Source organism: Oncorhynchus keta, chromosome 3 (genome assembly GCF_023373465.1).
Source record: "Oncorhynchus keta strain PuntledgeMale-10-30-2019 chromosome 3, Oket_V2, whole genome shotgun sequence".
Lineage (NCBI taxonomy): Eukaryota > Metazoa > Chordata > Actinopteri > Salmoniformes > Salmonidae > Oncorhynchus > Oncorhynchus keta.
The window spans coordinates 15,374,898-15,389,646 of record NC_068423.1 but is presented as its reverse complement, the minus strand read 5'-3'; the positions used below and the strand labels follow the sequence as shown (position 1 = coordinate 15,389,646).

Sequence of the window (14,749 nt, the reverse complement as noted above, 5' to 3'; positions counted from 1 at the left end):
TTGGATGCAATTGAACAGAATTCAAATAACAGACATCTCAACATCAACTGTTCAGAGGAGACTGTGTGAATAAGGCTTTCATGGTCAAATTCCTGAAAAGGAACCACTGCTAAAGGACCAATAAGAAGAAGAGATTTGCTTGCGTCAAGAAACACGAGCAATGGACATTAGAAAGGTGGAAATCTGTCCTTTGGCTCCAACCGCTGTGTTTTTGTGAGACGCAGAGTAGGTGAACGGATGATCTCTGCATGTGTGGTTCCCACCGTGAAGCATGGAGGAGGAGGTGTGAAGGTGCATTGCTGGTGACACTGTCTGTGATTTATTTAGAATTCAAGGCACACTTAACCAGCATGGCTACCACAGCATTCTGCAGATACGCCATCCCATCTAGTCTGTGCTTAGTGGAACTATCATTTGTCTTTCAACAGGACAATGACCCAACACACATCCAGGCAGAATAAGGGCTATTTGATCAAGAAGGAGAATGATGGAGTGCTGAAATCAGATGACCTGACCTACACAATCCCCCAAACTCAACCCAATTGAGATGGTTTGGGATGAGTTGGACAGCAGAGTGAAGGAAAAGCAGCCAACAAGTGTGCAGCATATGTGGGAACTCCTTCAAGGATGTTGGAAAAGCATTCCAGGTGAAGCTGGTTGAGAGAATGCCAAGAGTGTGCAAAGCAGTCATCTAGGCAAAGGGTGGCTGCTTTGAAGAATATAAAATATATTTTGATTAACACTTTTTTGGTTACAACATGTGTTATTTCATAGTTTTGATGTCTTCACTATTATTCCACAATGTAGAAAATAGTCAAAATAAAAGAAAAACTCTTGAATGAGTAGGTGTGTCCAAACTTTTGACTGGTACTGTACTAAACTAAAATATAAACGCAACATATAAAGTGTTGGTCCCATGTTTCATGAGCTGAAATAAAACATACAGAAATGTTCCACGGAACCCCAGGACCTCCACATCAGTCTTCTTTTTATTTAGCCTTTATTTAACTAGGCAATTCAGTTAAGAACAAATTCTTATTTAAAATGATGGCCTACTCCAGCCAAACCCTTCCCTAACCCTGACGACACTGGGTCAATTGTGCGCCGCCCTATGGGATTCCCGATCACGGCCGGTTGTGATATAGTAGTAGTGATGCCTCTAGCACTGAGATGCAGTGCCTTAGACCGTTTAACCACTCGGGACCCCTGCCGGATCAGAGACTTGTCCCAAAGCCATTCCTGCATCGTCTTTGCTGTTTGCTTAGGGTTGTTGCAAACTTCTAGTCGGCTGTCATGTGCCTTTTACTGAGGAGTCGCTTCCGTCTGGCCACTCTACCAGAAAAGGCCAGAATGGTGCAGTACTGCAGAGATGGTTGCCCTTCCCCAGATCTGTGCCTTGACACAATCCTGTCCCAGAGTGCTGACATGCTCTATAAACTGTTGGACCTTATTTAGGCAGGTGCCTTCTGGAACATTCCTCCATCTCTGACACTCTCTATCCAAGCTTGTGGCGTCATACCCAAGAAGACTCAAGGCTGTAATCGCTGCCAAAGTACTGAGTAAACGGTCTGAATACTTGTGATATTAACGTGATATTTTCGTTTTGTCATTAGGGTATTGTGTGTAGATTGATGTGGGAAAAAAATTAATGAATCCATTTTATAATAAGGCTGTAACGTAACAAAATGTGGAAAGGGTCAAGGGGTTTGAATACTTTCCCGAAAGCACATAAATACAGTGTATGTATGTGGACCCCCATTCAAATGAGTGGATTGGGCTATTTCAGCCACAACCGTTGCTGACAGGTGTATGAATGAAATCGAATACACAGCCATGCAATCACCATAGACAAAACATTGGCTGTAGAATGGCCTTACTGAAGAGCTCAGTGACTTTCGATGAGGCACCGTCATAGGATGCCACCTTTTCAACAAATCAGTTTGTCAAATTTCTGCCTTGCTAGAGCTGCCCTGTAAGTGCTGTTATTGGGAAGTGGAAACATCTAGGAGCAACAACGGCTCAGCCGCGAAGATGTAGGCCACACAAGCTCACAGAACGGGACCGCCAAGTGCTGAAGCGCGTAGCCCATCCTCTTTCTATTCTGGTTAGAGCCCGTTTGCTCTGTTCTGTGAAGGGAGTAGTACACAGCATTGTACGAAATCTTCAGTTTCTTGGCAATTTCTCGCATGGAATAGCCTTCATTTTTCAGAAGAAAGTTCTTTGTTTCTGGCCATTTTGAGCCTGTAATCGAATCCACAAATGCTGACGCTCCAGATACTCAACTAGTCTAAAGAAGGCCAGTTTTATTGCTTCTTTAATCAGTACTACAGTTTTCAGCTGTACTAACATAACTGCAAAAGAGTTTTCTAATGATCAATTAGCCTTCTAAAATGATAAACTTGGATTAGCTAACACAACGTGCCATTGGAACACAGGAGTGATGGTTGCTGATAATGGGCCTCTGTATGCCTTTGTAGATACTCCAAAGTTTAAAAAAAATAATGTTTTTTAAAAAGTAAAAAAATATATAAAAAAATCTTCCGTTTCCTGCTACAATAGTCAATTACAACATTAACAATGTCTACACAGTACTTTTTATCAACTTGATGCAATTTTAATGGACAAAAAAAAATTGCTTTCTAAGTAAGCCCAAACTTTTGAACGGTAGTGTGTGTATATATATATAAAAATTACCCATCCACCACTTTGGAGAATAAAAATAAATATTTTGAAATGTTTTTTTTTTAATGTCTCATCGCATATTACCTACAGATTCTGAACCTGTCTGCTCACTCCATCCCTCAATAATATAATGTTTAAGAACGCTTGCGGGGAGTTTGATCAGGGACAGGAAGACAAAACGTTTCTCTTTATCCTCACTCAACCTTTCATGTGTGCAGCACGAGGGAGTGTGGATTTGTATGGGCTTGATGTGACTCAGCATTGAGACAGATGTTGGTCTGCTAACAGTAAAAACTGTTATAGAAACACTTCTGTCACTCGGAACTAAACTGTGACTGTAAAGTTAAACTTCTGTCATTGTAAAAACCGAGGGAAAAACCCATAGGGAGGCTGGATTGTGATCAGCCTATTGGGCTTTTTTTCAAATTCAACTTAGTTGTATAAGTCATCCCACATCATCATGATTAAAATCACATTGATCTGATGCAACACATGCTAAGAAACAACCAAACTTAACAAGGCCAATCAAGGAGATCAACATGTAACTTTATTTATGTCAATTTTAGTCATTTAGCACAGTGGTTCTCAACTGGTTTTGCCTCGGGACCCAAATTGAACCAGTTTGTTTCATTCGAGACCCAATATTTGAATCGCAAAAACAAATTGGCAAAATACATGGAACATTTTTGTTTATGCTATATTGATAGTAAATGTAGCAATTATATGACAAGAGAACAACATCCCCACCTCTTTCATTGTCAATAATACAATTTTGCTCATATTTTTGATGATTAATGTTAAACTCACTGGCTTGAGACCATAAAATCAACCAAAATAGTGCTGCTAATAGCTCTATATTGAAAATGCTGTGATTGAATAAACATTTTTCAGATATTAAAGTATAAAAAAATGTAAGTTCATTATAATTTCTACTCACTTTCTACCTGGTTTACGTTGTTAACGTTCAGACTGGAGTATTTTTTCACCTGATTTTTTTATAATCATTTGTAACTCAAGATACCGGCGACCCATTAAAAAAATGTGGGTTGTGACTCACCACTTGAGAATAGCTGATTTAGCATACGCTGTTATCCAGAGCGACATACAGGAGCAATTAGGGTTAAGTGCCTTGCCCAAGGGCACATTGACAGATTTTTCAACTAGTCAGCTCGGGAATTTGAACCAGAGACCTTTCGGTTAATGGCCCGACACTCTTACCTAGGCTACCTCCTGCCCTGTACTTGTCAGTCCATTTAACTGGATGTGATCTGATAGTGTCTGCATTGACGCAGCCAGCTTGTTCAGCGCCTCTCAAGGCTACGAACCCTGTTCACCGCTGAGACAGAAGAGTGTGATAAGATAGCCACAGTGAACAGACAGAAAACAAGAGAGATGCTTACCCCTCAAAGATGATGGCCACTTGGTATGATATGGCTACCACTGCTGTCAGCACCAACCCCACCGGACTGGCATTCCTGGAAGAGGGAGAGGAGCATTATAATATGTTCTCAATATGTACATTTATTCATAAAGTAAATATGTTATTCCACTGGCAAATGATACAATCTGATTATGTAGGTCAGGGGTGGGGAACGTCAGGCCTCCGGGCCGTTTACGGCCTACGAGACTGTTTGATCAGGCCCCCGAGCCAATTCATAAATAAAAAATAATTTAATAAAAAAATCTGTTTTTCCACCAAAAAAAAAAATATTGAAAAAAAATCCACCCACACACCTCCCCCAAAGCTTTGGCGGTACCAGACAGCTGGTCATCATCGAGCACCTGTAGATCATAAAAATGACGACAGTAAAGAAAAGTAGATGCGGAGTGTCACGCTTTCCAAGACAAATGTATATTTTTTTGTCGAAGTGAAAGGCAAACCTGTATGCCTAGTTTGTGGGGATGCACTTGCAGTAGTGAAAAAGGCGAATTTGGAGTGTCATTGCAGCTCGAAACATGCTAAACCGAATGAGTTGTAAGAAGTGTGGATAAAGTGTGGATATCGAGTGGATAAAGTGGATAAAGTCATTGCTCTTCAGTGGGGTGTGGGTTCCCACCAAGCCGCCTTTACGAAACCTCATTTGGATGAGGAAAATGTTATGCAAGCAAGTTTTGTGTTGAGCGAGCTTATCGCAAAGAAACTGAAGCCTCATTTGGAATGAAAAAACATTGAAGGACTCCGCAAGACATTTCTTTGGCATATGACGAAACGACTGACAACAAAAACCACCCACGTTGCAATTTTTGTGCGTGGGATTACCGCTGAATTTGACACAGGGGAGGAATTGGAAGCCATGCATGGCACCACCAGAGGTGCGGACTTGTTTGAGAGACTTGGCTTGAGCAAATTTGAGCTACGGTTTGAAAAATGATGTGGCCTTACTACAGATGGAGTGCCAGCCATGGTTGGCTCGAAAAAGGGGTTAACCTCATTAGTGAAAAAAGACACGAGTCGTCTCAATCTTGATCCAAGTGTATGCAACTGCATCATACATCAGAAAGTCTGTGTGTACAGTCCCTAAAGCCGACCAATGTAATGGCAACTGTAGTGTCGACCATTCATTTTATCAAAAGCAAAGGGCTGAACAACCGCCAGTTTAAGGAGCTATTGGGTGATCTTGAATCGGAGTATGGTGATCTGATTTACCACTGTGAGGTGCGATGGTTGAGCCGTGGAAACATACCCGTGCGGTTTTACGGACTGAAAGATGAAGGGGAAACCTGTAGTGGAACTGAGTGATGACAAGTGGATGTGTGATTTGGCCTTCATGGTGGACATGACTTGAACGTCAAGATTCAAGGGCCGAACCAGCTTCTCAGCGATCTGCTGTCAAATGTGACATTTTTCGAAGCAAAATTAAAGCTGTGGCAAGTCCAACTAGAAAGGGATAACACAGTTCATTTTCCTACTCTGCAAGGACAAGAGATTATGTCGGAATATGCCGGTGAGTGTGGAAAGCTCACAAAGGCATTTTGTGAGCGATTTAAGGATTTGAAAAGTAAACAACTGGAGTTGAACATATTTGCAACCCCGTTTAACGTCGAACCAGCGGATGTGCCGGATGGCCTACGGCACGAAGTCATTGAGCTGCAAAGCAATGACGAGCTCAAAGCCAGGTACAACAACCTCCCTCTCCTTGAGCTCTACAAAATTTATGTTAGCGCTGAGCATTTTCCTGGTCTGAGGAGACATGCACTTAAATTTGCATCTGTGTTCGGGACGACCAAACTGACTCTTGCAAAGACTCGATTCTGCTCAAGACTAACTGACGCAAACCTGGAAAACCAGCTGCGAGTAGCGTCGTCTTCTCTGCCAGCTGACATCAAACGCCTCAAAGATAAGCAGTTTCAGCCATCGCATTAGAGGTGAGCTTGAACAAGTAATCATAATAACAACAACATTATTTACAATACTAATATTTATTTAAATAGGATTTGCACTTTTCTAAACACTCAAGGACACAAGAAATGTCATAAAAGTCATATTTAAACTATAAAACCAATGTCAGTGATTAAAGTCACATTAAAACCTGAATAAAGCAGAATAGCACATTTTAATATGGCCGCTGAATGAATTTATAAATATCCAAATGGCCCTTGATAGAAAAAAGGTTCCCCACCACTGATGTAGATGATACTTTCATGATACTAGTTGATTATATACAGTGTTTTTAAAGGGGGTGTGTGAATGAATGATGTTGTGGGATCATTGGGATGACAAACAACAGGAGATGATCAGGCTGGATTCAAGCCATGTGTTTTGTCATCGGATGTCAATTTCAGGCGCCTGTGTTATCGGCAATTATAGTAATTATAGAGGATATGGACAAAGCTGAAAGAAGTTGTACCGAGCTGGACAACAAGAGAAGGAGAGCGAGAGAGTTACTAGGGCTTACATATCCTCTATGTAAGGGGAACAACTGAAGACTATTTCTATTCTGCACCAGCGATTACTAAGGGAGCAAATGACCACTCTGCTTTCAGATGGAGTCTGGCCACGCTTCATGTGGACTCAATTAGGCACTAATCACACACATATTGAGCAGCAGTAGCATTTACAGTGAGGGATGAGATATGGAAGGCTTTTTGGGAACTAAATGGAAGGCGCACGCACACGCGCACGCACACACACACACACTTGCTGCCGAACTTCTCTTGACCTGGCTGAAGGTCTGCTGGGGGGTAAACGAAACATGGGCATTGCTGGTCAAAGTGCCCTTTTCCATTGAATTTCATTCAGAGACAACTGAATGTTAATTGTAAGACAAAGCGTCACCTTGAGTAATCCAGCCTAACCAAAACAGCTGTCACCATTTATCAAGTTTTATGCTTCTGTGCAAAGTCTGTACTCATTATTTTGCAGTGGGTATCAAACACAGCGAAAAGTTGGAACAAAGGTGAAGTTAAAGGGATACTTTTTTCAACAAGGCCCTTTACCTACTTCCCCAGTGTCAGATGAACTAGTCGATACCATTAGCACGTCTCTGTGTCCAGTATGAAGGCAGTTTCGCAAGTCAACGCTAACTAGCGTTAGCGCAATGACTAGAAGTGTATGGGTATCTGCACGCTAGTCTATGGGTATCCACGCTAGTGGATACCCATTGACTCCCAGTCATCGCGCTAATGCTAGTTAGCATTGGCTCGAGAAACTACCTCGTCAAGGAAAGTGCAAACAAGGACTTGTTGTTGGACTTTTCTGTTACCATCTGGTGTAAACATATAATAAATAAATACCTTATTCAGCACCAGATCCTGAAGTGAGCCACATTCATTATACAGATCAAATAAATATCTATTCTATGCAGCTGACAAAACCCACTCGATAATATGGGTCACTAGCTATATTTTGACATCCCCATTGCCCTACATCCCACACTGTCCTACGTTATATGATCCGTGAATTGGCCCGTGCAGAGCCAGACATGTAAAGTACTGTAACTAGAGCGTTTCACTGACAGCAGCATGTGTCAGCATGTGTCAGACTCACCCAGTCTGGACGTGACTAAATGCCACACAACATGGCCTGCATATTAGTATGAGCTGTTTGTCGGGCCTCTACTACAGACTGTGGCTACATGTCAGATGACATTCCCTATGGTGTACTACGTTTGGACTATAGCCTTATGTGACTTTGGTCTATTTTATAGAGAGTTTGGTGCTCTAAGATCTGTATAAAATCTTTAGAAAACATGCCTATTGTTGTCATACCATACCGTCAGTTATGGTCAAAGTTGGCTAAAACACATATAGATCTGGGGTGCATAGATTACCAAAGTATGAGTCATAATACCCATAAAACCTAGTAGTCAAACAAGGAAATGGTTCCAATTGTTTTCCCACCATTCATTTATCCCATATGGGATTTTAGAAACACTTCAAATAAGGGTTGTGTTTCATGTAGGCTTACGTTTGTGTGAGGTTTTGATAACCGTGAAAACTCTCTCTAGGAAAAGGTGACTTATCAATATATTCACCTGTATTTACCCCCCAAACATGAAATGCTAATTAGCTGCTAATGTGGCTATCATAAAGAACTACAAATGCCATTATGATCTGGACGAGACTGCAAAATCGAGGCACAGGTGAGAATCTCTAGATTAACTAATGTTAGCTAAATTTTGAAATTAATAAATTGGCTAAATTGAATTAAATTGACAATTCTGTGAACTGTCTTGTACAAGTTTTAACTTAACACCTGTTAGCAAAGGTGTCAGCAAGAGATGATGTGCAGATGCTTGCAGGGATTTGTAGTCTTGCATGATGTCTACTTTGATGCTAATGATCATTTTCTGATCTGAGAGTAAATAGTGACGAATATATTGATAGACGTCACCTTGTCCGAGAGAGATTTACACGCTTATCAAAACATTGCCAGGGTAAGCCTTATATTAAGTGTTTCTAAAATTCCCCATGGGAAAAATGAACAGTGGAAAAATGATTGAAACCATTTCCCTGTTTGACTGCTAGGTTTTATGGGTATTATGACACTGTGGGGCTCTATTCAAACAAAAAAAAGTTTAATGATTTCATTATTAAAGTGACCAGTGTGTGTGTGTGTGTGTGTATGTATATATGTACAGTCGGGCAAAAAAGTATTTAGTCAGCCACCAATTGTGTTCTCCCACTTAAAAATATGAGAGAGGCCTGTAATTTTCATCATAGGTACACTTCAACTATGACAGACACTGAGAAAAAAAATCCATAAAATCACATTGTAGGATTTTTAATGAATTTATTTGCAAATTATGGTGGAGAATAAGTATTTGGTCACCTACAAACAAGCAAGATTTCTGGTTCTCACAGACCTGTAACAACTTCTTTAAGAGGCTCCTCTGTCCTCCACTCGTTACCTGTATTAATGGCACCTGTTTGAACTTGTTATCAGTATAAAAGACACCTGTCCACAACCTCAAACAGCCACACTCCAAACTCCACTATGGCCAAGACCAAAGAGCTGTCAAAGCACACCAGAAACAAAATTGTAGACCTGCACCAGGCTGGGAAGACTGAATCTGCAAAAGGTAAGCAGCTTGGTTTGAAGAAATCAACTGTGGGAGCAATTATTAGGAAATGGAAGACATACAAGACCACTGATAATCTCCCTCGATCTGGGGCTCCACGCAAGATCTCACCCCGTGGGGTCAAAATGATCACAAGAACGGTGAGCAAAAATCCCAGAACCACACGGGGGTACCTAGTGAATGACCTGCAGAGAGCTGGGACCAAAGTAACAAAGCCTACCACCAGTAACACACTACGCCGTCAGGGACTCAAATCCTGCAGTGCCAGACGTGTCCCCCCGCTTAAGCCAGTACATGTCCAGGCCCGTCTGAAGTTTGCTAGAGAGCATTTGGATGATCCAGAAGAAGATGGGGAGAATGTCCTATGATCAGATGAAACCAAAATATATATTTTTGGTAAAAACTCAACTCGTCGTGTTTGGAGGACAAAGAATGCTGAGTTGCATCCAAAGAACACCATACCTACTGTGAAGCATGGGGGTGGAAACATCATGTTTTGGGGCTGTTTTTCTGCAAAGGGACCAGGACGACTGATCCTTGTAAAGGAAAGAATGAATGGGGCCATGTATCGTGAGATTTTGAGTGAAAACCTCCTTCCATCAGCAAGGGCATTGAAGATGAAACGTGGCTGGGTCTTTCAGCATGACAATGATCCCAAACACACCGCCTGGGCAACGAAGGAGTGGCTTCGTAAGAAGCATTTCAAGGTCCTGGAGTGGCCTAGCCAGTCTCCAGATCTCAACCCCATAAAAAATCTTTGGAGGGAGTTGAAAGTCCATGTTGCCCAGCAACAGCCCCAAAACATCACTGCTCTAGAGGTGATCTGCATGGAGGAATGGGCCAAAATATGTGTAAAACGAGTCCTATATCGACAGAACCTGAATGTTCGCTCAGCAAGGAAGAAGCCACTGCTCCAAAACCATCATAAAAAAACAGACTACGGTTTGGAACTGCACATGGGGACAAAGATCATACTTTTTGGAGAAATGTCCTCTGGCCTGATAAAACAAAAATAGAACTGTTTGGCCATAATGACCATCGTTATGTTTGGAGGAAAAAGGGGGAGGCTTGCAAGCCAAAGAATACCATCCCAACCGTGAAGCACGGGGGTGGCAGCATCATGATGTGGTGGTGTTTTGCTGCAGGAGGGACTGGTTCACTTCACAAAATAGATGGCATCATGAGGTAGGAAAATGATGTGGATATATTGAAGCAACATCTCAAGACATCAGTCAGGTTAAAGCTTGGTCGCAAACGGGTCTTCCAAATGGACAATGACCCCAAGCATACTTCCAAAGTTGTAGCAGGAGTTATTGGAGTGGCCATCACAAAGCCCTCAATCCTATAGAACATTTGTGGGCAGAACTGAAAAAGCGTGTGCAAGCAAGGAGGCCTACAAACCTGATTCAGTTACACCAGCTCTGTCAGGAGGAATGGGCCAAAATTCACGCAACTTATTGTGGGAAGCTTCTAGAAGGCTACCTGAAACGTTTGACCCAAGTTAAACAACTTAAAGGCAATGCTACCAAATACTAATTGAGTGTATGTAAACTTCAGACCCACTGGGAATGTGATGAAGGAAATAACAGCTGAAATAAATCACTCTCTACTATTATTCTGACATTTCACATTCTTAAAATAAATTATACAAACTGACCTAAGACAGGGAATTTTTTATAGGATTAAGGTGTATGTAAACTTCCGACTTCAACTGTATATACTGTATTCTAGTCAAGGCCATCCTATTCAACTATTGCTGTATATATACTATTCTATCCACTTATTCTTCAGATAAACTATATAGTATATGCACAGAAATAGTTGAAAAGGATGGCCTTCACTAGAATACAGTATATACCCATTTTCATATGCAAAACAGTATTTAACATTATTAAAGTGACCAGTGTTCCATGTCTCTGTACATAGGGCAGCATCCTCTAAGGTGCAGGGATCAGTAACCAGGTGGTAGCCGGATAGTGACAGTGACCAAGTTCAGGGCAGCGTACTGGGTGGAGGCTGGCTAGTGGCAGTCTGGACGGCATTGAGAAGAAAGCTGTTTTTCAGTCTCTCAGTCCCTGCTTTAAAGCACCTGTACCGACCTCGCCTTCTGGATGACAGCGGGGTAAACAGGCTGTGGCTCGGGTGGTTGAGGTCCTTGATGATCTTCTTGGCCTTCCTGTGACACCGGGTGCCGTAGATGTCCTGAAGGACAAGTAGTGTGCTCCCAGTAATGTGTTGGGCTGACAGCACAAACCTCTCAATGGTGCATCTGTAAAAGTTTGTGAGGGTCTTAGGGGCCAAGACAATTTCTTCAGCCTCACGAGGTTGAAGAGGCATTGCTGTGCCTTCTCTGCCACACTGTCTGTGGGTGGACCCTTTCAGATTGTCAGTGATGTGTACGCAAATTAACTTGAAGCTTTTCACCTTCTCCACTGTGGTCCCATCGATGTAGATGGGGGCATGCTCTCTCTGCCGTCTCCTGAAGTCCACAATCAGTCCCTTCATTTTGCTGAGGGAGAGTATTTTCCTGGCACCACTCCACCAGGGCTCTCACCTCCTCCCTGTAGGCTGTCTCGTCATTGTTGGTAAATCAGGCATACCACTGTTGTGTCATCTGCAAACTTGATGATTGAGTTGGAGGCGTGTATGGCCACGCAGTCATGGGTAAACAGGGAGTACAGAAGGGGGCTGAGCACGCACCCTTGAGGGGCCCCTGTGTTGAGGAACAGCGTAGTGGAAGTGTTATTGCCTACCTTCACCACTTGGGGCGGCCAGTCAGGAAGTTCAGGACCCAGTTGCACGGGGCGGCCAGTCAGGAAGTTCAGGACCCAGTTGCACGGGGCGGCCAGTCAGGAAGTTCAGGACCCAGTTGCACCAAGGCGGGATTCAGACCCAGGTCCCCGAGCTTAATGATGAGTTTGGAGGGTACTATGGTGTTGAAGGCTGAGCTGTCGTCAATGAACAGTATTCTTACATAGGTATTCCTCGTGTGCAGTGCGATGGCGATTGCTTCACCCGTGGATCTATTGGGGCGGTATGCAAATTGCAGTGGGTCTAGGTTGTCAGGTAAGGTGGAGGTGATATGGTCCTTAACTAGCCTCTCAAAGCCCTCCATGATGACAGAAGTGAGTGCTACTGGGCGATAGACATTAAGTTCAGTTACCTTCGCTTTCTTGGGTGCAGGAGCAATGGGGGACATTGTGAAGAAAATCAATTTGCCTCAATGTTTTGCTACGTTGCGTGTTGGTTTGTACTGAACAACACATTTCCCCGAAATGGTGGGCACCCTTCTTCAACAGCCTTTTGGGGACACCATTTGAAATCGATCTTCCTATTGCTTTTCGACCCTTTTCCCCAAACTCTGCTCAGAGAAATATGATATTTGTGATGTCAGATTAAAAAAAAAGTAATCCTTTATCTCTCGTGTAACTTTGGGGTTATCGCTGGGAGGACATGACAATAGACAGACATTCTCATTCCCACCAATAGGAAAAGGGGATTACTTTTTGTCCTTCTCCATTTTCAAAGTTGTATCTCAGGGCAATGTGTTACATATACTGTACATATACAGTGTGTGGGTTGGATAACAAACAACGTACATTATTCTTTCCATTATGAAAGGATACATTATCATTGCTTTAGACGGTAAAGGAGGACCTGGCCTGGTATGGCTGCCACTGTAGCAGACGCAACCAGGCCGGTAGATGCAACCAGGCCGGCAGATGCAACCAGGCCGGTAGATGTAACCAGGCTGGCTCTCACCCAAGGGAGGATCCCTCCTCTGCATTTCATTGAGTTCCATTCATCTTTATATCTCCTGTTATCTGATTACCTTTCTTAATTGGAGCAGTGGGATCAATGTTAATTTGATTCCCGCTGTCCTGTTCTGGGCCAGGAGAGAGGTGGAAGACAGACCCGAAGGAGACAAAATAAGAGGGAGAGAAGATGAGAGTGAATGAAAGTCAGTGGGTAAATGAAGAGGAGGTTTGGATACTTGGGTCAAGGTGACCACGACACACCTGAAGGACACTCTTTGTCTGATGACGTGACCTCTGGAATACAACAAACGTGAATACATATCCCGCATGCTCAAATACGGCAAATTCATGAGAACACCCACAGACACTCACACAGAGGTAAATTCAGAATAACTGTATGGGAACAGTGACTACCTGGGAATTGCTTTGGTCCTCTGTTTTGGTTCACAACCTACTGAAGTTAACCATTGTGTAAAAACATCCTGAACTTATTGTGCCAAAATGACAAAGATTATAGATTCAGAATTCAGCACAAGAGCTAATCTAACAAACGCCTTTGCACATGTATCCTCACTACAGAAAGGCGAGTGCAAACACTGAACCCCCCCCCCCACACACACAACTCCCCCACACAAACACACATAATGGCCGTCACCTAGGGAAAGTGTCATCTCAAATTGAACAGCAGAAAGTGGGTCAATGAGATTCCGTCGAGGGAACAGGGCGACAGGTTGTCGGTGTTGTCGCTGCAGACCAGATCGCTGGGTGGGTGACTCTTGCTAACGCTCTGCTCAATACGGACCTTTTTTCCATTCCATACGTGTCCATCCGCCATGCAGGCAGGGTGGAAGGCCTCAGTCAGGGACAGCTGGCTAGAAAAGAAAAGTCATGGCCCCAGGATGACCACAGGAGAGAGAGGAGCGGATAGGAAGGAGGAGAAGGTAACAGAGGGATTGAGACTTGAATAGAAGGGAAAACCTGGGGGATTTGAGACCAACATAAAACCTAGATGACATGCTACGGGGTTTGAGACTAAAATAAAACCTAGATGACTTGCTGGGGGATTTAAGACCAAAATAAAACCTAGATGACATGCTGGGAGATTTAAGACCAAAATAAAACCTAGATGACATGCTGGGAGATTTAAGACCAAAATAAAACCTAGATGACATGCAGGGGGATTTAAGACCAAAATAAAACCTAGATGACATGCTGGGGGATTTAAGACCAAAATAAACCTAGATGACATGCTGGGGGATTTAAGACCAAAATAAACCTAGATGACATGCAGGGGGATTTAAGACCAAAATAAACCTAGATGACATGCAGGGGGATTTGAGACCAAAATAAAACCTAGATGACATGCAGGGGGATTTAAGACCAAAATAAAACCTAGATGACATGCTGGGGGATTTAAGACCAAAATAAAACCTAGTTGACATGCTGGGGGATTTTAGGCCAAACAAAATAATTTACATTTTTATTTGTCATACGCTGCATAAACAACAGGTGTCGTAAACTAATAGTGAAATGCTTAGTTACGGTTCTTCCCAACAATGCAGAGACAAAAAAATAATATAATAATAATAATATATATAAGAGAAATAATTTTTAAAAATAATGGCAAGGAAGAAATAAACACTGAGTCGATGTCCAGGGGTACAAGGGTATTTGTGTTTAGATATGTACGTATACTGTAGGTAGGGGTAAAGTGACTAGGCAACATGAGAGATAAACAGTAGCAGCAGCGTACGTAATGAGTCAAAAGAGTTAGTGCAAAAAGGGTCA

The 14,749-nt window shown here is 42.6% G+C and overlaps 1 protein-coding gene across 2 annotated transcripts in view; it reads right to left on the bottom strand.

The window, feature by feature from the left end:
• Positions 1-14,749, bottom strand: part of pemt (phosphatidylethanolamine N-methyltransferase) — a 93,047-nt gene that overhangs the window by 758 nt on the left and 77,540 nt on the right. For both annotated transcript variants that reach the window (XM_052490754.1, XM_035751073.2), the window contains one exon: positions 4,083-4,157. In XM_052490754.1, coding sequence (XP_052346714.1) covers positions 4,083-4,157 — 75 coding nt within the window. The remainder of the gene's footprint in view (positions 1-4,082; positions 4,158-14,749) is intronic.